Below are 25,318 nucleotides of genomic sequence, written 5' to 3'. Positions count from 1 at the left end.
GATATTTAAGCCTATAAGCTATTCTTTAATTACTTTAATTAAATTATATAATAATAAAAATATTTTTATTACTTACTTTACTATTTAATACTTATTATAGTTTTTTAAATTAGGGTTTAATATATTATTATAACTTAACCCTTATAGTTATATTAATAAGCTTATAGGGTAAATAAAACTAAATTAACTTAGGATTAGTTAATTAATTAAAAAAGATTTAAAGAAACTTCTTTTAATTTATTATTAAATTAATAAAATTTAATTTATTTTAAATAAAACTAAATTAACTTAGGATTAGTTAATTAATTAAAAAAGATTTAAAGAAACTTCTTTTAATTTATTATTAAATTAATAAAATTTAATTTATTTATAAATTAACTTATAATTTATTAATTTAATTTAAATAACTAAATATATAAGTTTACTTTACTATATTAACACTGTCTTGGATAACCCACTTGTGCATAAGTAATAGCCCCCCGCTTTAAGTATGTAATTTGCTCCATTCTTTATTACTCCTCGGATGTTCTAACTTATCCCTCGGCTTACAATCTCCTTGCAACAATGTCGCCTGCATCAACGCCTCCGCGTCGCCATAGGTCTGCTGTGGCATGTCAATCATGTCGAGCGCGAAAGGTGCGATGCAGTGTCCTACTTACAGGAGTACCATGCGTCACATGCGCACAAGATCAAGTTCAATGTGTTGTCATAGGCAGGAAGCGAAAGAGGCAAGCGGCCCGGACAGATGATTCACATGCAGTTCGCGATGCTGCAGGAAAAACTACATCAATTTCTTTGGGTGATCGCTCGGGTATACTGGACAATGACCGAGAAAACAGCAGTCCTGCAGAACCTCCTATAACTGCTTCAACTCCCTCCTATGGGTCAGTGATTTCAGACAGGTTGCCTACAGAAGAAGACAGTACAGAGCTGGGGGACGAAGCACGAATCCTGCCGAATGAGAATAAGAGCGACACGAGCAATGCACCTGAGGAAAGAGTTGGTATCGAAATTGCGGAAGCCCAACTTTGTGCTTCGCAGAGACAAGGTCAAGTTTTATTCTACTCAGGTAAATGGATGGTGATTATTATTTGCCTTGTATTATTGGGGTGGCCGCTAACGCTGAAATATCAAGGCGATCAAACTGGACCAACGTCCACTATAAATCTGTGTTCCCCTGAGCAGTCTTTACCCAGGCATTTCCTGATTCCCTCCAAGGCACAAGAGCCTCAAGGAAGCGAAGATAAAAGATACCTCGAATTCAAAGGCGTTTACTCGTTCCCAAAGCAATCGACAGCCGATGATCTCCTCCGCGCCTACTTCCATCATGTTCACCCCATCATGCCAATTGTGGAAGCTGACATTATTCTCGACTATCATCGACGAAGACGACTTTATGATTATAATGTGCTATTACTTTGGAGTATTTTCACCATCGCCACAAATGTAAAATCCGTTGTCTCCCGTGTCTGGTGGGACACGTGAAAGAGTTTGGCGGGAAGCCCATGTGACTGACATGAGTTGCAGTTTATTCCTAGCGAAACATGCAAGCAGGAGGCATACTCATCCCGAAAAGAAATGAAAGCTGTCTACTATTCACGTGCAAAGGTATAATTTATCTTCATCTAGTATTCTATCCAATTGACAAATTCGAGCGAATATTAACTCTGTATTGTTTTTGTTGTAGTGCGCTTATTATAGTAGTGGGGAGAAGGATAAAATCGTTCAGTTGCAAGCGTCTCTATTAATCGGATTCTGGAATTCAGATCTTGATGAGCACATGCAACCATGGTATTGGACAGGGATTGCTATTAATCTTTGTCAGATACTTGGCCTCCATCGAAACCTGGATTCTGTTAAGAATACTTCATCTATCGATATCCGTCAGCAATGTTTATGGCGTCGTCTTTGGTGGACCAGCTTCTTTCGGGAACGATGGTTGGCGTTGACGCTCGGCAGGCCATTGCGGATCAATCTGGACGACTGTGATGTAGCCGATCCCACTCCAGACGATATGTTCATTGACATCGCAGATGTTGATGAATCCATGGCCTCTGCCTTTCTGCCCGACGACATGGCCCTTCTAGCAGGATACTGGGTTCAAATTATCGAGCTAAGTAAGCTTTTGGGAACAGTACTTACTGTGAATTACCAGAGGCGTAGGCCCAAGCCAACTCTCACTCAAATCGAGGGACTAGAGCGGGAGCTCTTGCACTTCAGGCTGCCCGACTTGCAAAATCCTGATTTTTCACGCCTAGCGTTTTATTTCTCTTATCATCTCCATTTACATTTTCAGTTAGGTTTGTCCGATTCTGTCTGCTCGTTCTCCCACTTACGATATTTTATAGAGCGCTCCTCATAACGTTTTATCGACCATATGGATCAGAGAAGCCAGTTATACCAAATGGCTTAAGTTCTTTCAGACAAAAACACTGGCAAGGCCAGATGCGATTGAAAGTTAACTTGGCTGCTTCAAAAGTCGGCGATATGGCCTATGTCCTTGCGCAAGACAGTTTTATACATTATGCTGGGCCCATGGTGTAAGTGAACTGACTTCTCCCTTTGAGTTCCCCAAGGATTATCCTAGTATGCTACTCTTTTCAGACTATGCCCTCTCTTATCTGCAGTCATTACAGAAGAAAAGAGAGGATTTTAAATACGGTGGAAAAACAATCTTGGTTTACAGTGCTGGCCTCTGATGGTCTACGCTAACATTGGCTGTAGGCCTACCATCATGGTTCCGGCAATGCAAATCTACTTGCTTAACTGCAAATTTGGCGATTCTTTCTTGAAACGTTTGAATCTGAACAAATTACAAATGTGCATGATGATAATGGACGAGTTCCAGAAAACATATGCTGTCGCCTCAGTTTGTCGTGGGATATTTATGAAGGCTCTTCAACGATTCTGTTACGATTCTAAAGATGGTGATGATGTTATCGTCCTTCCTGCAACATCTCCTCACGTTACCTCGGCTGAAACTGTTCCTCCAACACCAATAGTCACCCAGGTCGCTTCGAGACCTATTTCGCCCAGTGAAGTATATACGAGTGATGAATTCATTGATACATTGATGAAAGAGGCATCTATTTTCACCTTTCTGGATATATGGGATGGATCGCAGAATCAGGCTTAATGTCCTAAGTACGAAAAGACATATTGGTGTCTCATCTACTCAAGATTTACTAAAACACATTTTTCCCTGGTTGACCATTAATTACTAGTTGTGAAGGTCTTCCTGTTAAGTTTAACCACTCTCTAGGAAGGTAGAGGGGAGGGATGTAGTAATATTCAAGATCTAAATGGAAAGGGCTAAATATGAACTTGTATTGAATAGTCTGGACCCTAATGCTAAACAGAGATTGAGGTAGAACCAAGTCCATGTTATGCCTAGAAATTCACTAACTAGTCTTATACGTTTCCGACCAGCATATAAGGTTTCGAGCCTGTAAACTGCCACGCCATATGCCTATTCATTTGGAGGACCGCTATGTTATCTGACTTGTATTCTGTCGGGACAGCGCAGGTTAACGCATAAGCGACTTGCATAAAAAGGATTAGGGACTAGTGTATTTACCGACTCTGTTTCCATCATACTACAGCATGTAGATGAAGCGGCATCCTCGGCAGTCGCTAAGAGCTTTGGTCTATCGGATGCTACACAGCATCGGCTGAATAAACAGCATTTCCGTTACTACTACAGTGAAAGGCGGAATTAGTGTCGCCCTTTGTTAAGTTGATTGACTTAGTAACGGGTGCAGCAATAGTGGCTCCTTGCATCTATTGTATAGCTAGGTACTGGCGCCGCGGGGCCTAGCAGCGGCCAGTACCGGCTGTAAGACCCACTGTAGCCTGATTCACAAGAATCAGCTCTTGTCCTTTGTTATGTTATTTTAGAGAGGTACTTTGAGGTACATGTTAAATGCTGCCTGGTGGTCTCTTGTGGACTAAAGCTGCCCCTCCTAAAATAATTAACTAAAGAATTTAGGGACACAAATTCCCCCTTTCACTGTAGTGAAAGTGGCCAAACACCGATCGATCTTCCGACAGTTTTACCGAGGTGTTTCGGCTCTTCGTCGCCCAGGAAGCACATTCCAAGATTTCCACAAGAGTCTTGAACAGTTCATATTTATACAGGAGAGGTTGCAATCTTGTTCATTCAAAGTTGGTCGCATTCTGGAACATTCTGACCGTGTATCATAGAAACCAGGTCGCAATGGGTTTATCGTTGGTACCAAAGATGGCTTTTCTTACCATTCTCCGCCCAAAAGGTGAAGAAAATATACAGGAGGTAAGTAAGGCTCTAGTTCCTCACATCTTTCGCTCCATGGAGTACAGCCGACTGGAATACGAGGCAACACAACTTTTCAAGATCGTTTAGTTCAGTTTTTGGCAACTACATTCCAGATCTTAGAGATGATATTTAACATACTTTACATTGGCAGATCATCAATACACTGCGATCCCCTGACGAGTCCTCCAAACCTTCAGGCCCAGAATATATTTCCAGTCTATACTTTACTCTCGCAACACGAAAAGGTTCGATGTGACTTCCCATTTAGAGAATAAATGAACATCATCTCCAGCCCTCATCATTGCTGATACAAGTAACTAGGCGCAATATCAACCTTCGGTAAAGGGGCAAAGCCCACACTCCTCGGTCACCTGGAAATGCTACATCCAAGCCAGCCCGGATTTAGCAGAGAACGAGACTTGCAGGATCATAAGTTGTTATATAATTCTTTACTTGAGCAAGGTTTGTGCGAATCGAAAGAAAATATCACGTCATGGCAAGTCGCCGGCGGCTTCATTACCCGTAGGGATGAAGTTATATCAACAAAAGCTGGAGTTCTTATTCTGGCCAAATTTACATCCGTCAAGAACAATGAAGGTCGGAAGAATCTACTCCAACATTTAGAGTGAGTTGATTATCACAGTTGCTACTTTCACAGCGCAATCTAATCTCCTATTACAGCAAATTTTGCAACTGGGTTCAAACAAATGAGCCATCGACTTACACCTATTGTGTGCTGACAAGCCAGACTGTGGCAGAGGAAGTCTTGCTTTTTGAGCGCTATAAAGATTTGTCCGCTCTTAAAGGACACAGTCGAACAAAAGAAATGCAGTCGATGCTGTGAGTCATCTGCAATCTTGATTGGGCTGCACTGATCTTTTTTTTATGCTGGTCTGGTGATTGTGAAGCTAATATCGTGCGCAGTAAACAAATATCGCCCTTAATCATTAAAAACAACACGGAAATGAGTGAGTGGAATGAAGTAGATGGCTTCAGGTTTGTTAATTTGGGTGTAACTCCCAAGGTGCGGCTTTGAGGTCGGACCCATTCAGAGAGGGAGCCAACGAACAGAAATCATGAAGTCTGGAGATATACTTAGTCGTCTCAAGGTGTCCAATTAAAATTAAAGATTGCATTTTGCAGAGTGTCAATTCGCCGGCTGAACGCAACAGCTAATAATTTACCCGAGGTAGAAGCACCTTTGTCAATTCTAAAAATATTTGCCGAGGCAAAATGGAACCATTGCGGAAGAGAGGAATGCATCAACGAGTTACGTGTTCAAATGTTTCTAACTTGACTTTGAGAAAACAAAAAAAGATTAAAGGGGGAATGTACTTTCGTATATCGGCCAGGATTTCAGCAGCCGACTCTCTCACGCTGGAATAATTGGTTGTTGTTACTATCAAGCTTGCGAAGTGCGCTCACATGAACTGGTGCCTCCCAAAGTCACATTTTTATCTCAACTTATTGCTTAAACTCTGTATTATAGGTCAACTAATTCAAGCCATAGGCTACGCGCCAGTTCCGATTCTGAAATGCTGCGCGCAAACACTCTTCAACGCTCCTTGGCTGAATAGAGGGGAACCGGGAATTGTCCCATGGATAAGGCACCAATGTTCCCTGACGGCCTTGTACTAGCTTATGACTTGCCGCCAGCTCTTGTTCAATGTCCTCGCGTCTTTTGGCATCGGCTTCCTCTATAGAAGCGCTCTCTACCTCCAAATAGGTAACATTATATCGTCGTCCAGTGACTCGTTCCAACGTCTCAAAAATCTCCTTATATGTTGGCGAGGATCCCGAGATGCGGTAGGTGCGCTTTTTGCCTAGCAACTGGCCATTCTGGATCTCGGCAATAGGCTCTTTCAGAGTCTCCAGCAGGTAAGCGACGGCATCATCCACACCAATAAGGCTTTGTTTCCCCGCTTCTGTGCCATAAATGCTAGCTTTAGCGTTGTAGTTATCAATCCCGAAATGTGAGATGATAGCCCACTCCGTCAACCTGCCAACTACAAAGTACGTCCAGCCAAGGTCAGGATATTCTGCAGCCCTCTTCTGAAGATGTTGTCGTGTCATGACTTTGTATTTATAATACCGTTGATTCCAATTGTCGCCGACTAGTAGGTCGGCCCCATATTCGCTGGGATAGAAGTGCCGCACACCACCAGCGATCGCGGAATCAATGATCTGTGGCTGCTCATGCAACCCGTGATTGCCTGCGAAGATCATGACGCAGTCAAATCCGTGAAATGGCTCTGGATTCTCATAACCGCTGCCAACCACGATCTCAAGGCCAGATTTGCGGAATTTCTCCAATTTGGCCTGCTTGGCCTCATCGGTAGGTCTGGCCGTATTGTGATAAACTGCTATGCGAGTAAATATGTGGCTTTGAGCTGCCAGGGCTTGAGTAACAAAGCCTCCCCAAGTCCCAGTTGCGCCAACGAGAAGAATCGCTGTCGGTTTAAGCATGCTGATTGATTGAAGGATTGGATCTGCGGTTTTGGAGTTGATAGATCTTCCGTGGTTGATGGATTACAGTATATATTAATTAGACGAACGTTGGCATTTTTAAATATCTGCGCTACTGTGATACACAATTGTTGCTGAAGCCGACTGGAAGCCGACTGGAAGCCGACGAAAAGCCAAAGCTCGATTAATGACGATAGTTAGTACTGTGCCTCGGCTCCGCGCGGTAATTAAATTCTTGAAGAGCTATATATTTATACCTCGGATTTGTCTGCTAATCTGTCTACCTCGGAAAATTCAATTCCGATTTAAGTTTCTGCCAGAGCACTGAGAGAGTTTGCTTTTTGCTTGCTAAAAGGATCTATTTATGTAACCACGGCTTGCTTGCACACGGCAAGATTTGAACAAATAACCCATCATCTGGCTGCCCTTTCCCACAAATTGGACTAATGGGGACTTGGAATACTCCGACTTTTCCAACAGATACAAAACGGGGCACCTTACGTAGGCTCTATAGGAAGGGCAAAAGCTCTTTTTAGAAAAGACTGATTCAGAGCCCCCTAAAACATGCAGTGTACGTATACGGTATAGGAAACTTTGTTATTGACTGATCTACATAAAGCCATTCGCGTCAATTAAGGTATATTATGACGAATCGTGTTTCTGTGCCCTTGTATGTCACTATTTCCAGGGAACAGACCTCTAATTCAGGGCTTCTGTTGACGGGACGGTTAGATCGCCAGTCACGCAGTGTGTAATAGCAAAAAGAAGGATCTCCTGGGTTCAATTGGATTAACTTGTGAGCTTTATGCTAGCGACTGGCTATATAAGCTAGTTAATGTCGGCCTGCATCTATCAGTAGCTGTTACTCTTACTTTTTGCAAATCATAGGGAGAAACACAATTTACTAGCCAGCCTATGTAGTAAGATTTAAGTGCGTCGGTAGGTGTGTCGGCAATAAGGTGAGCCCTCACCACTCCGCATCCTCGGCATTCTTGTCTTTGGTCGGCGGAGTAGGAAATGTATGTATGACAAGATTACCAAGTCCATCGATTCCGATGAATGCCGAGTATCATACTGGGATTCAAAGTTCGATGGAGGAAATTATATGCTGTGGTACCTGTAAGAACTTTCAAAATACAACAAACTGCCTCTTTTTTGCATTATGGTCTTGGATTTTTTCTGCTTTAGGATGGACCGATGAGGTAATGTTATTTTGTCCGTAGTTCGAATTCCAAGACTTCCATTTTTGCACCTAATGAAATTAATTCTCTCTCCTAGAAACAAGTCTGGATTCAAATGAGACAGAGATAGAGGGATGCAGCAACAATTGAATTACTGTCATAGCTGAATAAAGATAATACCAATCAACTGCAGAAGCTTTTTGTTGTGTTTACCGGCGGTCCTGATGATTGCGTCTTGGCTCATGTCTTGGCTCCGAGCAGTTGGTAATACATATACAATCAACTTTGAAAGCGGCATTATTGAATCATAATTGCAGAACTAGAACCTCGGGTAGACTCTTGGAATTCGGGGCCGAATTGGTAATGCAACAAAGAAAGGTAGGGAAAGTGACTCGCTAGTTGCTTCAAGCATCCAGCCACTGACGTAAATGGAAGGCGTTGGTTATATTACAGCAATTTCAAATTGGTCAGACCATTAATATGCAATACGACGCTTGAAGTTTGTGATATTATGAAAGCATCGCACTACTATTACATTTACTTCACTTTTCGTATATAGTGAGCTTATTTGAGTTATGAAGAGTATTGAAAATGTAAGATGCACAAAATTGTTAATATCTAATTTAAATACTGCTTCATAAAAGGCAAACGTTCTTTACCTTTTACTTCCTGATAGTAGTACCAATATCTGATTAACTATTGAATCATTTTCTTCAAGTCTTCACGATTCTCAACCTCCTGGAGCATGTCTCTAAACTCATCGTCATAATAAGCCTCAGCTTGGTCTTTGAAGTAAGCCATATTATCTTTAAGCCAAGAACCTTCGTCGCCGGGCTTTGATTCGAATTAGCAAGATGCGATATCAAGCAAAAGCAAATGATGTTTGAAATGGGCAGACAATATCCGGAAATTCAGTGCAAGTGGTAGCTATTCTTTTTGCTTCATATAGGATTTTCTGGAATAGTGGATGTAAGAAATAAAATAAGTTCAAAATTTACTCACCCCGGGTATAATGACTCCATTTTCAATTGCGGCATTCATTGGATAAAAAACCACAACGTGCAACTTCTTGGCTCGTCTCTCCGCCCTCATCTCGGCGCTGACAAGGGTCGAAGGGTCATCGGGAAAGCCTACAAGTTCATTCCATTTCTTCTGTATGGCCATGCCAATTTGGTCAAATTTCTCTTTCGGGCGAGTAGGGCCAACTCGAACCATGGCAATGACGCGATTTGGGCTGTGAGCCCCATAGGATTTACCGCCGACGTAAAAATCTCCCTCTGCCTCAGGACGAGTGAATTGGACATTGACGAAGAGAGTTGGAGTCAAAAAAGCCCTCGAATGCAAATGGGTTACGAAATCAACCAAAGCCTCTTTTTGCGTTCGAGACAGCTCGAGGGAGTGACAGAACTTTTTTCATGTTAAAATCGAACAATCGCAATGACAAATCGGTCGCATACTAACCTCGTACAACGGCATCTTGACGGATTCTTGAGTTCAAAGTTTAGATTGCAGATCGATTGGAGTTATTGGTTCGCAGCATGTAGGAATGAGCTTCAGTCGGGTGCAAAGAATGAGCTTAAGTATTCCTTGAAGTGTCTTGGTCAAGCACAGAAGGATTTGTTAACAACAATCTTACCTCGGTATTTCTCCTTGATGAATTGGCATTACTCTGAAGATGTATTGTGACCTGCTTTGATAGATTCCGAGATAATACAACGGATGCTGGTTGATGATAGGCGTACGTCTCGTTTGGCCATTCAGTTAGCTATTCGTGAGCATCCTCGGCTCTTTAAATCTCGATACAGACGCGAAGGGCCACCTTTAACCTCGGCTCGGCGGTTTGGATATACATGACCCTACCGTTAGAGCTATCGTAGATCCCGAAAGATTCTTCGAACGCAAAAGTAAGGGAAAGGATAACGGCTGTTTTCTTGGCTGTAATGTTGCCAGCACTATACTGAGTGATTACTGTGTCAATTATCTTCTAATGATGATGACTCTTCTTCTGAAAGTCACGCCTGTTAATATCAATAATCCTGCTTTCCTTCAGCTATATTTCACACGTCAATCTCTATATCATCCTATCCTTCACTCAAATTACTCTTTCCAAGCACTAGAATTATGGTAAATACAAGATCTCCTAATCGCTCCGCTAATATAAATCCAGAACTAAACTCTAGGTTTATCCCTTAGGAAGCCCTTATATTACTAACTATCTAGTGTACAGTTTGTCACAGCATTATATAATTAACATCAGATCCTTATACGAACAAGCGAAGATAAGCGGATGCAGATGTGCTGGGCGTGAATTGGGTACCTTATCGGGATACGGACGTAAATGCCAACCGGGGATGGTCATATAAGCTTGTCTAATCGAGCGGCGTGTTATCTCATTCTTAGAAAATGCACAACATAATTATGTTACTCAGCCCCTGCTATCAGAGCAAAGTGATCCAACTTGTCGGAGAGCACTGCATCGTCACGATCCGTGCTGAGGGTGACATCCTCCCACCGATCCATCACTACGGCCTCCTGTTGTCTTTTGATCTTCTGCCATCGAAGAGAATCCGAACCCAGAGCAATCCGTGAAGACCAGACTCTGCCAGCCGCCATACCCTCGCCCTTGACAACATCAGCCATTGCCTTTGCGACCTTGGCAGGGTCTCCCGGAGGCATTCCCCATTCAGCCATATCCTGCGAGGCAGCGGTAAACCCTGGCACGTATGCTTCGATGGGACTCTTGTCCTCCTTGTTCTGCTTCGACGCGACTTTGTCCTTCTCGCGCGGTTCGAAGAGGCGCGTGGCAACACCGCCGCACTCAAAGGCGACGCAGCGGATGCCGAGAGAGGAGACCTCTTTGTGCAGCGATTCGGCAAAGGAGCTATTTGTCCACTTGGTCATGTTGTAGTACGTTGTGTAGGGCATGTTGCCCCAGAGTTGGTTTGAAGACGTGAAAGTGATTGTTCCGGAGCCCTGTTGGCGGAAGAATGGGAGAATGGCCCGCGTCATGTGAAGCTGACCGAAGACGTTGGTTTGGAAGATGCGTTCTGCGTCGTCGTCGCTGCGCAAAGCACCAGAGTCAGCTGATGAGACCCCATCCCAAAGATGGACCTGACCTACCTGATATCCTCGAAGGGGGCGAACAAGAATGTGCCGGCATTATTGACAAGAACATCGATGTGTCCGAAAATCCGCCAGGCCTCCTTGATTTTGCTTGCAATGACCTTGGAACCAGACGCAATGTCGAGCTCAAGAAGCGACACATTCTCCGAAGCGCGATCGGCCATCTGATCGACCTGTCTGTTGGCAGCAATCACTTTGTCGCCTCGACGGACGATTTCCTCGACGAGTGCAGCTCCAATTCCCGCCGAGGCTCCTGTTACAAGCCATACAAGAGGTGCCATTGTCGCGAACTGCAGTGCCTCAACGGAATCAATGAAAATAAAGGTAAGAGAAATCGAACTGATGATTTTACTAGAGATAGGCAGTGAAAGTATGCAATGCACTTTCGTAGTATTCCTGGTTAGAATACCTCGATCCGTGACGAGGAGACTCTTATATACTGATTCGGGCACACGTGTAGGCTCTTATGATGAGATCCTACCTAGGCAAACAGATTAAACAGAAAGGCTCGTCCGCGCACGAAACAGACGATTAATAAATAAGCCAAGGAGGTTATCGACAATCCCTGGAGACTTTCGAATCAGATATAGTCATTAGTCATTCGACAACAATATTCCTGCGACGGTTATTGACAAGTCTGGCGACAACATTTAGCTGAAGGTGGAGCACAGCGGCTCGATTCGCTCGCTAATTAGGCCATTTCGTCCGCGGACGAATTCGCCCATCCGCGGCAACCCGCAACTCTCTCTCGGCCAGCATCACTTCGACCGCGCACAGTGACTCGATGGGCTATCCATCTGAACGTCTCAAGCATGGTGCGCGGCTCCCCGAGGACGTCTGCGTCTGCATCCGCGTCCTCGACCTCGACGCTGACACGTAAGAACATGCGGAAAGGGACACACAGCTGCACAGAATGCGAGTACCTCCCTCCCACGCCCAACTGCTCCGGCGGCCAGCTCATGCGCATTTGTCTAGGTCGTCGTCGGAAGATTCGGTGCGACTCGATGCCAGGAGATTCAGTCTGTTTCAACTGCAAATCTCGTCGCACACCATGTGTAAGCCAGAGCGGTGATGGCGCGAGACTGCAGTTGCGTCGGCGCCCAGAATCCGATTCTCCGAGAAATAGCAGCAGTGAGGTCCCTACGTGGGCGGCGAGGAATCCAGGCGTCCCGCAGGCTGCAGACGTTCTGGAAAACAGTGTCACAGATCAGCGAGCACCCTTCCTCGCGGTTCTGGAACCGTCTGGAGTGAGTCTCCCATGTTGGCATGCAGTTGTACGTTCAGCAGACTTAACGAGCCAGCACAGCTCTCCAAATCTCCCAAGACGGACGATGCCAGTGCATCATCTCGGTCACGTCTAGCCAGGGACAGCAGTATGTCTCACTCGTCAACAGGTGACCGTAGGTCATCTCGTGTTTCCAGCAGATTGCCTGAGCCACTCTCACCCGGCCGGGGGGAAAGTATATGCGAGACACTACGTGCAGGATTACCGTCCTACGATTCTATCATGAAAGTTGCATTGGCGCACAAAGGCTGGTGGGTTCGAATACACAGAGCTGTTCATGGCATGTATAACGGCACGATTGAGTCTTTCCCAGACTTCGTCAGGCGAGCCTACTCGAGCGATAGGCCTTCAGAACTAGGTAAGATGGCGATTGCGTTCGCTTTCGCTTCTGATGTTGATGGGTTCCATATATATACCTTGGTCGACCACCTTGTTGTCTCCGACATGGCGTATATGTCTACTATGGAAGGCTTGGAGTGCCTGATCTTGCTGGCCATTCTCTATGCGGACGAGGGCCAGCCCAGAAGATCATGGATGATCTATCGCAGAGGAGTAATGGTCGCGCATATAACGGTATGTCAACATCCTGTTCCGGAGACGAGTGCTGGAAGCTGATGATGTCAAAGGACCTGTACCAGGCTGGCCTCCGATCAACAGCCAAGAGGCGGCTCTGGCTGTCCATCTACCAAGCAGACCGCATGATGAGCATGTTCCTCGGGCTGCCGTACGGCTTTGTCGATATGCACCATCAGCAAATCCTAGAGGTGCAGCCTGAAAATGAATACTTGGATTCGACCATGACCATCCGCTGTGCGATGATAGCCGGAAAGGTCATTGACCGAAACCACTCGCGTACAAAGGCTTCCATCTCTAAGACACTGGAACTGGACGAGGAGATGAATGAGCTTGCAACGTCTTTCCCAGAAACCTGGTGGGAGCTTCCTGACCGGGTCCAAGCCGATGGCCACGATTTCGACGTAATCCATGTCCGGCTGCACCAGCAACTCTTCTTCTTCCACCTGCGACTCTACATTTACCTACCGTTCCTCAGCAGTTCCGAAGAAAACTCTGTGCACGGTTCAATCGTGCGCGCCGCCAGCATGGAGGCTGCACGACAGCTGCTGAGGTGCTACCTTTGTCTGCATAGTGACGCGGAGGGGCTGAGCCCGTCTGAGTGCAAGCTCGTGGACTTTATGGCATTTACCGGCGCCATTGTCTTACTTCTAGGTTGCTCAAGGTCCTCCGGCCCAAGGATGTCAAGTGATGGGAATGACATCGAGGCTGTGCTGTCTTTGATTCGGTGCTTGCAACGCCAGGAGAATCAAGAAAACTGTCCCATCGCGTCGCAATGCCGCAAGACGCTTACGGTGCTGCTGTCGAGATCGAGCACGGACGAAGAAGTCCGCATCCCGTTCTTTGGCACAGTCGTCAGAAAAGGCGACCAAATTGTAGAGCAGACCGCTCAGGCTGATCAAAGCTTCATAACAAACTCGAATACGGGTGATAGTCATGCTTTACCTGCCGGCCAACCATCCTCGTTGACGACTGTTACCAACTCTACTCCCGCGAGTGAAGACCTGGCGCTGCCGAGTTCTGCGTATTCGGAGGCACCGTGGGGGATGGAGCACCCAGGCCACATGCCAGAACTGGGCTTTTTGTCCCATCTAGAGGATTTGTCGGCAGATTTCGACATAGGTTGGGAGTTCATCATGGATCTCGACAGCTTCTCGGAATCGTTAAGCTGTCCTTACGCAAGATAATGATTTCCAAGGTTGAGAACTGTATCCATCGTTGAAGTATGATCTGGTCCCAGCATCTTCTCTCTGCCTTGGAGTGCTTGCCTAAACATTGTCTCAAAATCGCTAAGCCGTCCTTGATCTTTATAAACAAGCCCCATTTTGTTTACAGAATTTAAGGTTGAACTGTGATCTAGTCCCAGTGCTTTCTCATAGCTTTGGAGTGCTTGCTCATATATAGTTTCAGCATCAACAAGCGAAAGGGGGAAAGGGGTGGCGGTTGACCTGCAAGGCACTGTTAGAACGGCGTAATACGAGCCCTGGAGGCCCAAAAATTGTCACGTGGGTGTTGATTAGTGTTGCTGGCTAAGCTAATTGAAGTCTTTGTTATCTATCAGAGTATACCTATACTATATAAAGTCACAAAGATATAACACTATGGAAGAAACCTTTAAATTTTAAAAGTATATTAGCAAATCAGAAGCTATATATACTTATACCTGTACTGCATAGCATTTAGAGGGGAGAAAAAAACAGGGGAAAAGGCCCAGGCTTCCAGGAGCAACTCAACACAGCCCCTTTCTCCAGTTTAAGTGACTCCGCTCAGTAGTAGTTACAGCGAGGACTGTAAGCTGGGGGAGGAACGCCATTCGGTTCCCCGATCATAATAATGCTTTTGTCAGTAGTGCGGTGCCTAGGAACCTCAGTTAGGAAAGGAAGCACTGAATTAAACAGCGGGAGTGGGAAATACTCACGCCCATCCAGTAAAATCATCGCAGAAAGCTATAATATTGCCCACATAGTACTAAGACAAGTAAATTAGATAAGACTTTTTCCAGTATATTATAGTATGCGGAGCGGTAATGAGAGAGGAGCAACATACAGCGACAGTAGTATGGGCTATTGTGATATGGCGACAAGAGTCTTGGTTCCGAACGCTAACTTCAGCTTCTCCATAGGGAGCAACGGTGCGCGTTCGTAGTGCGAGCCTATCGATGAGTTAGCTTTCTTTGAGCAGCATGAGAGAACAATAAAACTCACACAAATGAATCCGCTGGTCCGTCTTGTCTTTTCAACTGAGCCTGCAGTAGCGCGAAATCTCTTTTATACTGCGTCTTGCTCCCAGAAATGCCTTCTGGGTAACGCCAGCACTCGTCACGCGCCCTGATATCTCTCTTCGCCAACGAGGCTTCGTCGTCGATTCAGCCAAAGGTGGAATTAGTGTTAATTTCTAACGGTTCGACTCTCCAAGTCAGTCCACCCATTTGATAGACATCGCCAATCTTCAAGGATCGGATGTTGGTGGTTTCAGATAGCGTGGGTTCAGATGGCGTAGGTTCAGATGGCGCGGCGGCAGCGAACTGGGTCACGGCAACTGCAGCAAGAAGCAGGTTTAGGGCCCTTAGAGACATGATGAGTGTTTGTGGGCTGTTAAACCGAGATGAAAAGTATTTGGCTTGCTGTGTATTGATGCAGGATGGGCAAGAATAGATGTGAATCGTTTGTTGGCAGCCAATGCTTTTATACACAGATCCTAGAATCTAAGTCGACCGGCTGTGTGAACTTTACAGTAATTAGCGAATTCCAGGCCACACTATGTTTCCAAAAGATCAAACAGCACAGCGCGCGCTGTATACTTGGCATAAGCACTAGTGTCATAAATCTCAACTGAAGTACCTATATTATTACGGCCTACCACAAATAAAGCCTTTAATTTCATACTATACTGATAGAAACGTGGTTATATGATTAATTTATTTTTTTAAAAAAATATAAGTATATTTATAAATCCTTAAAGTATAATATATACTTATAAAGTTTATATTTTATTATAAAAGCTATTATTTATTTATATTTTTTCTTTATTTTAATAAGCTTATAACCTTTTAATTAAGCTTTAATATATAACTGCCTTAGTAAAATATATAATTAAACTTTCCCTTTTTAGTTATAATAATAAAGTAATTCTCCTTAAATTAAATTTTAAAGGAATTAAAAGAAAAAGGCAGCTAAGAGCTACCTTAAATTATTAAATAGCCTTTCAAACTTTACTTTTATTACTTACTTAAATAACTTTTGAAATAAGTTTAATAATATAAAATAAAGAGTAATTACTTTTATAAGCCCTGCTCGCTCTGGATATGCCTTTCATGGGACATCAGCCGTGAATTTGGAGACACATTGAGCCCTTAGACATGAGAAGCCTTTGGCCGTCTGCAGGGTTGCTATTTTCGGCGCTCCAAACGATCGTTGCGGCAACGTCTCGCACATCCATAAAACCCGCTGTTGGAATCAACGGCGGGGGAGTGTCTTGTCCAGAGAAGATGTCCCATATCCATCGTGTGGTTGGGTGTATTTTATCCGCAGACTCAGCCCGATGAAGAATCTGTCCACTGTTAATGTTTTGGCATTTATGAAGCGGGCTCGATCGTCCTATGCCGGATTGATGGCGGTCATACTGAAAGACGGCTTGCGGTCCTTGAAACTCCAAAAGGCCCGTTCCGCACCCACTTTGCTCGCACGGTAAACGAGACCACCGAGGCAGCTCATCCCGTGCTTTTTAGCAGCTTCTATAGCTGTCAAGTCCCAGTCCTCTTCTGTATATTGATACGGGGCTTCTTTGGTTGAGTCAAGCATGGTGCCCATAGAAGACATCAGCACAACCGCCACCACTGTCGGTTCCTTCATCGCTGACTCCATGAGACTATCGATTGATGATGTTGTGATCTTCATTACTAGCTCTGGGTCTTTCAGCTTGAAGCCACTAGGTGAAGCTAGGTGGACGATGACATTAACGCCTGCAAGGAGTCACGTTAGCTTTGTTGTAGTAAGCTCACAATGGCGGCTTCCTAGCTGTCACACTACCTTTCATGGCTTCGTCAAATGCCCCAGAAAGCGTGATGTTAGGTATCTGGGTAGTTTCCAGGTCATCGCTAAACCGTGAAATTGAGTTCTTAACCGTCTCTGCTGCTGGTGGCGACCTTACGGTGCCATGTACCAAAAAGCCTGCCTCGATAACAGCTGCAATGGTCCGTCCAGCAAGATATCCATGGGCACCAGTAACCAAGACAGTGCCTTGCTTATCATTTTCAATACAGGTTCTCGTCATTCAATCAAATTGATCCTTGTTTACTAATTTTGCGGGTTGGAGTCTGAGTCCATTATTCTGTCAAAATCGATTCAGGCAAGCCCAACCACTATTTATCAGCCGTGATAGCTACGAAGGGTCCAGGCAGTTTAGACACATCTAGGTCACAATGCGTACTAATGTCCATTGTAGAAAGGACTATTAACAAGAATCTGACATTTTAACACAATGTGGCTTCCTTATGGCTTACATGAGCGGAGCAAGAAGATCATATGCTTGAATGGTCGCTTCGCTGCCGTGATCATACCGGGTTCCCTTCCATGCTGTGTTATAAGCGTTGCTGGAGTCCATACAGAGTCGGCTGTTGACAAGTAGATCTAATAACAACAAACACTCCTGAACTTGGATTACTCGGTATCCTGTCAACTAGAACTCGCAACATTTTGAGCCATCAGGTGAATGATCTGGCAGCTCACAGCCAAACGTTTGTGTAGCGGCGAAATAAACCCTAGTCTAGGTACTAAACAGCATCAATGTGATTCACTTCGAATGAGCGATGATAATAACTTGACCATAAAACGCCCGCCGCGTTGTCCTGTTACAGCGACACCCGTGACAACTATCCGTATTGTTAAACGAAGGTATCAAGGCTAAGGTTAACAGCATCGCCGCAGTGTCTTCAGTGAAATAGATCGTTCTGTCTAGATCCGATGTGGTAAAATAATATTTTTAACCAGGATAACTGAATGAAGAGATTCACTACCTAGCTCTCTAGATACTATATGTGTGTCCTTTGTAAATTAATCACTGGATTTGAAGATGTTTTGCCAACCACTGATGGATTGTCCTCAATGTATGTGGCGCTGATACATGTAGGGTGAGATCATGTCCTGTTTGTGGAACAGCGTAAGTCTCATAATGTTTTGAGCAAGGGAATAAAGATCTGGTGGCTGTTAAGATTTTGTTGCATGAGCCGAACTCTAGATTGCACAACAATACATCCATTTCACCATTAACCGCAAGGATAGGCCCTTCAAAGCCGCGTGCTGGTGCCAGACCACCGACCAACGACAGAATCTCTCCAACACCAACGGTATCTCCAACCACATAGTCCTCTAATGGGACGATAAGATTAAAATTGCCCGCGTAGAAGGTAATTTTGCGGGACATTTCGGTCATATGCGTAACGTAGCCTTTGTCTAAACCAGCAAAGCGATTCGGATGGACATCAACGGCCGGAATAAACTGCTGCCGAACAGCAGCATTCCGCGACAGCGAGGTACTCCAGCCCGTTATAACAAATGCATCAATATCGGTAGGATGTGAGCGAACCAGGCTCACACCAGTGGACGAACCATAAGAGTGAGTGACAAGAACAATGTTATCGAAAGTACGGTTGAGCGGGTTTGTCATGCTGCTGTTGCGGATGGCTGAGATAATATTGTGGTTGATCTCAGCCTGTAATGCATTTTGAACCACGAGGTACGGATCTGGACGTGCATGATTGTCACCATGACCCAAACTATCGAGAGTTAGAGTATGATAGCCATGATTTGTCGCGAACAGAACCCAATTATATTCGTTATCAATGCCGAGACCCGTCCACATGGTTTGGTTGTAAGTTGCCCCGTGGATGAAGTACTGCAAAATTCCGGTGTCCGCCTCCGAGCTAGCAGGCTGACAGTATGTGCCGCCAATCTCGAATTCTCCGCTTATAATGAGTGTTCCATTTGTCGGCGGACCGTTCGAGAAGCCGTTTGCCAAGTATTCGGCAATGGCAGTGGAATTAGTAACTTCTGGCAGGTCAACGAACATCATATTCTCGGCAGTAGCCCTCACATGGAAAGTGACCTTTGAGCAATACTGTTGGGCATCAGTTGTTCCAATAAGTGGCAAACAGAGCAGCCACAAGGAGGGTCTGCTTAGAGAAGGAAGCATATTGAATAGTGGTACGGCCTCATAAAAAACAAGAATGTTTCAACTCTGTTTGCATGAATGTAGCCGAGACCCACGTGAAGTCCTTTATATTACATTTCCATCCATTCTCGCCGTAGGTGATAAAGCTTCTCGCTAAGCCTTCTCTTCCGATGCCCGGGCTCCATGTCTGAATTCGCTCAAAACTCGGGGCGAGTGTCCGACTAGCAATCTGTGCTCCTCTTGAGTCCCAAGATTTAACATCTCGGCGGTCGCTTGCAACATGGGACGCATACAGTTACATCGTGGCATCTCCAAGTGGAGGCACTCTAGAATTAGTAGCAACTGTAAGAGATTCTTTAGTAACAGCTTGACCAATATGCCGTGCCGAAGCCATGCCGCCCAATCATCTGTACGGGGATGTTAGAGCCAATGAATACTCAGCTACTGCAATAGTCAGGAGGGGCCGCGGCGTAAAGTACCATTCGAAGCGGGTGGTGCGGGAAGTTGCGGTGCGGGACATTGTGGTGTTATTCGCGCCACCCGAAACTCCGGGTCCAGTCAACCCTAAAAGCATGCTTACATTTCATAGCAGAATTCGTCAGCGAGGCGCTGCTCCACAATAGAAAGCTCGGCCCTGTTTCGAACTAACTGCGTCCCACTATCTAAACAGCCCACTATACTTGACTTACTGCTGCTATCCCCGTTATGGAATGCTGGAGCGAGCTGATTACCTTTCTAAAGCGCCTGGGGTATTTGAGCTCCGCTCTATAACTCAATTAACCACCCATTCCACCCTAGTTCTTGTTGGAGGGTTGAGACAGTTGCGAATGAACCAGTTTGATAAGGCCCTTCCGTAGTCGATGGATTGCGTTGGTCAAGTTCTTGATCTGTTAATCAACAAGAGTTCGTCTTGGTGGAAAAGCATCCTAGGAGGCCTTGCACGGAATACGCGATACGCGCCAGCATAACTTAGGATGATGGACGTACTAGGGCTTGCATCGGCAATCAGGCGTTTCTGTCGGTGGTAATAGCTCATTCTACCGGAATTTGTCGGCCTTATCTGGTTATTCGAATACACATGTCTCCACGCGACTCTTCACAGGCCAAAGCCTGCTTTTCTAAAAACGGCGGCGTTCTTCACTGCAAGTGGTGGATCGTGGTTTGTCCGCAATAGTGACCGGGTTAAAAATGGGCCAGAAGCAATCTATCTCACCTACATGAACAATATATATCCTCCAGAGGCATATATAAGTAGAAGAGCTACTCCTCGCATATTTCTATTCTTCGTATTCCTTCTGGGGGCATTACTACATGTCACCAACATTATCGAGATGACATCGAATCCACCCGGAAAATGTTGTACTGTTGGCGTGAGACATGAGTAAGTACCAGCAAAAGCTTGACCAGACTCTGTTTCATCATATTTTGAATATACTCCGAAAATATCGTATTATACAGTACGTTCAGCATCAGCAACTAACGAGATACTATTTCGCACATTCTAGAGGTACACCGTCTGGTAATATAATCAAGGTTGCCGAACACTACGACGTATACCTTGCCACACCACCCGCAGGCAGAGTGCATGAAGGGGTTGGCGTGCTGTTAATCCCAGACGTTTTCGGCATCTGGCAGAATAATCAACTGATAGCAGATCAATTTGCAGCGAATGGTTATACAACTATTATTCCGGATATTTTTAACGGCGATCCGCTAGATATTGATATCGACCCCGTTGTCCCCGGGGGGTATGATGTCATGGGGTGGCTGGGGAAAGGTCGGAACGGTGCTGGTCCTCATACCCCTAACGAGGTAGATCCGGTCGTGGTTGCTGCAATTAACTACTTGAAGGATACAGTGGGGGTAAAGAGACTGGCTTCAGTGGGCTACTGTCTCGGAGCCAAGGTAAGACTCGGCATTCTATCACAGCGTTGTATATGCGGCGGTTTTCTCTGTCCTCTCTGCCAGAGGGGTATCATCGGCACACAATGCTAATTGAAAAACAGTATGTTGTTCGCCATTTCAAGAGCGGCATTGATGTTGGCTACTTAGCACATCCGTCTTTCGTCGAGGAGAATGAACTTGCTGCCATTACTGGTCCGCTATCTATCGCCGCAGCCGAAACCGATCCCATATTCACTGTTGATCAGCGTCACAAAACCGAAGTAATCTTGCGTGAGGCAGGTTACCCGTATCAGATTTGCCTCTTTTCGGGTACTTCACACGGCTTTGCATCTCGACTCGACGCATCGACGACAGCTCAAAAGTTTGCTAAAGAGCAGGCATTCGCGCAGGCAGTGCGGTGGTTTGATGTATGGCTGCTAGGCTAATGAGTGGAATCGCTGTACGTATATCCACGTCAGTCAATCAATTCTCCATGGACTAGTCCGATAAATACATCATTCGTGGCTCTGCAAGTGTAGGAGAGCGCCGACTGTAGGAAGGTGATTGGCACGGCACACACACACCGAGGGGAGTGATAAGGTCTATAGCATCAGAGGATAGAAGCTAGATCGCTATTCCATAAGTACGGGTCACCTTCCCGTAATATGAATTTCTGATCCCTTTACTCAATGTGTAAGAAGTTGCTTTTGTACTCTTAGCCGTGCGTTCGCTGCAGGGTAGCCACTGGGTCTTTTGCTCCTGACGGTGATATAGGCCGGAGTGGTGAGATGGGTAACATTTCTGGATCATATGACTTTCTCAGCCAACAATATTACTGCTTCAGAAACCAGGCTATCAACAGAACTGCGTAGCAGAAGTTTAGAGTCCGTCTTGCGCATCGATAATTCCCCAAGAGGGAGGGGGGCAGGGCGGCGGGGTTTGGTTGGTCGTTGGACTAGCAGCTCCATCCTGCATTTGTTGCCTTTCACGCTAAAAATCTTGGTGCACGCCCATCTCAGTCAACTTTCTGTACTCTACTCTTGTCCCTGAGTACACTTATGTTTCTGAGTCTATTGATAGACTTCGGGATTGTTAGTATAACTTGTCGTCCATTTTACCGAATACAGAGTAGTATATAGTATATTTTAATTTACGGTTCGCTGCTATGGGGAAATGCCTACTCGTATAGAGGGGTATGTAGTCATCAGCATATGGGTAGTGGCTAGCGTTTACAGGGGAGGAAGCAGGGGCTTTTTTATGTATACTGCATTAATTTTACTAGTTTCTACATAAATAACGGGAAATAAAAAATAAAAAATAGTTTATCTATTAGCTATTATATTAATATACTTATATAAATTATACTAGATAATTTTCATTTACTAATTTAGGCCTTTTCTTAAAAGAACTATAGAGGGAAAGTTTATAGGGTAGGGATTGTGTGGTACTTCAGACCCCTGTCATTAGCACCCTGGTCGGTACTCATGCACTGTTGAATATTTCTGCCCGCACCTAGTAGGCTGTAATAAGGGTTAGGCGGCGAAGTTGCGCAGCGGGCTTATAGAGTGGAGCGGGCCTACACGGCGGGCTTACGGAGCGGAATCACACGGGGCGGATCTTTACCCCAGATTTTATCCACTCTTCTCGGGATGGACGGAAACCCTGTTTACCCATAGTGTAAGCCAGTGATATATATACATAAATGCCTATTCCAGTCACCCTTCAGCACATCATTTAATGATGCGGGCTTTCATGACGGCGTGAATGAAAACCCGTCCCGCAAACGCTCACACTTCATAGCTTTACTCCGCACCGGAAATTCCGCAACGACTGTCAATGATATCCCGCTCCTTGACCATCCATGAGCCGGCCCTCCGATCACAATGAGTCATTGGGACGTCGCCGCTACCACGCATTCACCATACGCCTGTTTTCCCTGCCGCCAATTGAAGAGGCGTTGCGACCGAAGCCATCCAAGATGCACCCTCTGCTTGGAGTACGGCCCTGAAGACCATTTCTATGGAGCCACTTAATCTAACAATATTTCAGGAAGCAAATCAAGTGTCAGTATCCCTCTCGTCGGAAAGAGAGGGAACGGCGAGAACCCCGGCAGAGCCAGAAGGCAGCTCTAGCGATTCGAGGCTCAATAATCAGCCATTCTTCCGTCAATGAACAAAAGTTTAGCCCCCCCGACATATACAACTCGAATGTGTCTGATATCGTTGCCGCACGGTTCCTGGATCCAACTGTCTTCCATAAAACACAATTAGAAGTCCCGGACGTGGATGTCACTATCCCAAAGGGGGTTACTGATGCTGCTGGCAATGTGCTCGATATCCAAACCACTGCCAGGATGTTTTTTGAGTCTACCCACACATGGATGCCAATATTGTCAAGGAAACAGTTCTTTGCAAATTTACCTCGACGTATATTGCACAAAAGACCTGAATTATACTTGTTAGTTTTGTCTATGAAATTATGCTATTCTCACGTCACAGTGGCAAAAACGACACTATATCGAGTTACAAAACAATTCTACTTCGACCTTGAAACATCTGGAAAACTATCCATTCAAATTCTACAAGCTGGCATTTTTATCGCGCTTTATGAGTTCGGACATGCCATATATCCTGCGGGGCTGCTTTCTATTGGGTCGAGTGCTCGCTATGCCACCCTACTGGGAATTGACAAGTCTCTCGTGCCCAGCAACGATTCGAATCTATCATGGATAGATGAGGAAGAACGTCGTCGAGCCTGGTGGTCGATATTGATACTGGATAGGTTAGTTCTAAAGCTTGCACCCGTCATCTCCGCCGGGGTGGAGGCGTGGACTCATAATGTCCTACCAGTTTGCTGTAAAGTGGCGATTCATTGTATTTCGATCAATTGTTTATATTGACCGAGTTATTTGCAGATTCATGAACCTCTGCGACCCTGGACGGCAGTTGATGACGTCTGAACCAGAGTCCAGATGCTATCTACCAGTAGATGATGCGACATGGGATGAGGCGGTGAGCAGTCATGGGGTCATTGCCATTATCGATAGTTGATAACGAAATGTGCAGCCATCGCATCCTGGGAACACTTTCACACTCGCTTCATCATCCGGCATTCATTTGGGTAGATTTGCTCGTTTTGCGCAAGCAGCACACCTACTTAGCCAGGCGCTCGAGGCCATGAGAGGCACGAGGGAGACAGCACAACTGCGCCGCACTATTTTCGCGCTTGCGATCCTCTCTGAGACGGAAGAAAACGAAATCGGATCTGCATTCTGCACCCAGATGGCAGCGTGCTATAGGTATAGATAAACTCCCTGTCGTGAGCTTCAGCTTGGCTAATAAGACAGCGCAATACTTCTGCTCGAGTTCACGCCCATTCTCACAAGTGATGTTAGTGGACGAGAGCTGCACAGGGCGGACAGCCTGATGTCGACGGAAGCTGTTTCTGCGCTAAAAAGCGCTGTTAAAATGGTCCAGGATTTCTTAGCAGGACGAGAAGAGCGGAAATGTGACAGGGTCTCTCCTTTCATCTTGCACTTCATATATATGGTCGCAACTCTGTACTTGAGGATGGAACGCACGGATCAGAGGGGAGCTATTATGGATCAACAGGATATTTGGAAACGGGCGTTGCGTGTCCTCAGTCATCGGTGGTCAGCTGCAGGTAAGATCTCGTTTTGAGATTTTTGGAAGTACAAAGACGCTGATTTCGCCTGCCAAGGAGCTTATCTTACGCTGTTGGAGAGGCATGAAGTCTTCACCCTCTTGGTATTTCAATAACGGGATGATGGCAAGATTTATTGGGCATTATGGTTCTATGTACGTCCTTCCTATCCTTACGCTTTTTTTCACACTAGAGCAGCGTATATCAGCGTCTTTCGATTATTGATCACCATGTCAGATCCACATTATACAAGCATCCCATGTATTTTATTGAAGTATGTCCTTTTTGTCGGGGGCTGTCGGCACGTAAGAAAGATTAAGTCCAATGTTAACGTGTCCGTTCCACGCCAGGTCGACACAACGGTACTTAGCTAAAGAGCGCGCCACCGACTGAGGAAAAACGAGCCTTTCTGCTCGGGCCATAGAAATACATGTTAGATCTGCGACATTATCGGTCTGCCCGCTTGCTCACTTGATTTAAATAAAGCATGGTAAATCTCGTGACAGACACTGCGTATACAATAGAGCTTAGAATGTTTTACGGTCGCAAGAGTCCTTTGTCAAGTTAAAAGAGAGTCGAGTCTATACTATACAAAGAAATCTCTTCTGCCAAATAAGGGTTAGCGGTCCCTGTCAGCCATACTTGATAAAAGTTACTGCACGTAGCTTTGCTAACTTTTAT

The 25,318-nt window shown here is 45.3% G+C and overlaps 10 protein-coding genes across 10 annotated transcripts; 5 read left to right on the top strand and 5 right to left on the bottom strand.

Moving 5' to 3' along the window:
* Nucleotides 1-564: 564 nt before the first annotated feature.
* On the top strand, nucleotides 565-3,136 carry TGAM01_v210773 (hypothetical protein; the record flags this gene model as incomplete). Its single annotated transcript, XM_018808711.1, has 5 exons — nucleotides 565-1,069; nucleotides 1,136-1,446; nucleotides 1,826-2,117; nucleotides 2,441-2,540; nucleotides 2,725-3,136. 5 exons carry the CDS (start codon nucleotides 565-567, stop codon nucleotides 3,134-3,136), a joined length of 1,620 nt encoding a protein of 539 aa, XP_018658136.1.
* An 860-nt stretch (nucleotides 3,137-3,996) lies between these two features.
* TGAM01_v210772 (hypothetical protein) lies at nucleotides 3,997-5,330 on the top strand (the record flags this gene model as incomplete). The annotated part of the gene is made up of 6 exons (XM_024550868.1): nucleotides 3,997-4,142; nucleotides 4,204-4,291; nucleotides 4,446-4,539; nucleotides 4,616-4,919; nucleotides 4,976-5,134; nucleotides 5,219-5,330. Coding segments are annotated over 6 exons (903 nt in total), but the record flags the coding sequence as incomplete, so codon positions are not given.
* A 458-nt stretch (nucleotides 5,331-5,788) lies between these two features.
* On the bottom strand, nucleotides 5,789-6,760 carry TGAM01_v210771 (NmrA-like family protein; the record flags this gene model as incomplete). The annotated part of the gene is made up of 1 exon (XM_018808710.2): nucleotides 5,789-6,760. The coding sequence occupies one exon, from the start codon at nucleotides 6,758-6,760 to the stop codon at nucleotides 5,789-5,791; it is 972 nt and encodes a 323-aa protein (XP_018658135.1).
* A 1,877-nt stretch (nucleotides 6,761-8,637) lies between these two features.
* On the bottom strand, nucleotides 8,638-9,417 carry TGAM01_v210770 (hypothetical protein; the record flags this gene model as incomplete). Its single annotated transcript, XM_018808709.1, has 3 exons — nucleotides 8,638-8,775; nucleotides 8,944-9,348; nucleotides 9,403-9,417. 3 exons carry the CDS (start codon nucleotides 9,415-9,417, stop codon nucleotides 8,638-8,640), a joined length of 558 nt encoding a protein of 185 aa, XP_018658134.1.
* Nucleotides 9,418-10,362: 945 nt separating this feature from the next.
* On the bottom strand, nucleotides 10,363-11,345 carry TGAM01_v210769 (hypothetical protein; the record flags this gene model as incomplete). Its single annotated transcript, XM_018808708.1, has 2 exons — nucleotides 10,363-11,002; nucleotides 11,062-11,345. 2 exons carry the CDS (start codon nucleotides 11,343-11,345, stop codon nucleotides 10,363-10,365), a joined length of 924 nt encoding a protein of 307 aa, XP_018658133.1.
* Nucleotides 11,346-11,876: 531 nt separating this feature from the next.
* Nucleotides 11,877-14,109, top strand: TGAM01_v210768 (hypothetical protein; the record flags this gene model as incomplete). Its single annotated transcript, XM_018808707.1, has 4 exons — nucleotides 11,877-12,311; nucleotides 12,371-12,437; nucleotides 12,549-12,922; nucleotides 12,976-14,109. 4 exons carry the CDS (start codon nucleotides 11,877-11,879, stop codon nucleotides 14,107-14,109), a joined length of 2,010 nt encoding a protein of 669 aa, XP_018658132.1.
* A 579-nt stretch (nucleotides 14,110-14,688) lies between these two features.
* TGAM01_v210767 (hypothetical protein) lies at nucleotides 14,689-15,497 on the bottom strand (the record flags this gene model as incomplete). Its single annotated transcript, XM_018808706.1, has 4 exons — nucleotides 14,689-14,779; nucleotides 14,841-14,890; nucleotides 14,969-15,074; nucleotides 15,322-15,497. The coding sequence occupies 4 exons, from the start codon at nucleotides 15,495-15,497 to the stop codon at nucleotides 14,689-14,691; spliced, it is 423 nt and encodes a 140-aa protein (XP_018658131.1).
* Nucleotides 15,498-16,518: 1,021 nt separating this feature from the next.
* TGAM01_v210766 (hypothetical protein) lies at nucleotides 16,519-19,111 on the bottom strand (the record flags this gene model as incomplete). The annotated part of the gene is made up of 4 exons (XM_018808705.1): nucleotides 16,519-16,883; nucleotides 16,951-17,160; nucleotides 17,424-17,496; nucleotides 18,191-19,111. 4 exons carry the CDS (start codon nucleotides 19,109-19,111, stop codon nucleotides 16,519-16,521), a joined length of 1,569 nt encoding a protein of 522 aa, XP_018658130.1.
* Nucleotides 19,112-20,421: 1,310 nt separating this feature from the next.
* TGAM01_v210765 (dienelactone hydrolase) lies at nucleotides 20,422-21,420 on the top strand (the record flags this gene model as incomplete). Its single annotated transcript, XM_018808704.1, has 3 exons — nucleotides 20,422-20,471; nucleotides 20,596-20,995; nucleotides 21,097-21,420. The coding sequence occupies 3 exons, from the start codon at nucleotides 20,422-20,424 to the stop codon at nucleotides 21,418-21,420; spliced, it is 774 nt and encodes a 257-aa protein (XP_018658129.1).
* A 2,619-nt stretch (nucleotides 21,421-24,039) lies between these two features.
* TGAM01_v210764 (hypothetical protein) lies at nucleotides 24,040-24,753 on the top strand (the record flags this gene model as incomplete). Its single annotated transcript, XM_024550867.1, has 3 exons — nucleotides 24,040-24,272; nucleotides 24,321-24,637; nucleotides 24,695-24,753. Coding segments are annotated over 3 exons (609 nt in total), but the record flags the coding sequence as incomplete, so codon positions are not given.
* Nucleotides 24,754-25,318: the final 565 nt, after the last annotated feature.

Source organism: Trichoderma gamsii (genome assembly GCF_001481775.2).
Source record: "Trichoderma gamsii strain T6085 chromosome Unknown Scaffold_71.2, whole genome shotgun sequence".
NCBI lineage: Eukaryota > Fungi > Ascomycota > Sordariomycetes > Hypocreales > Hypocreaceae > Trichoderma > Trichoderma gamsii.
The sequence above is the reverse complement of the archived record's forward strand: the minus strand, read 5'-3'. Positions and strand labels throughout refer to the sequence as shown.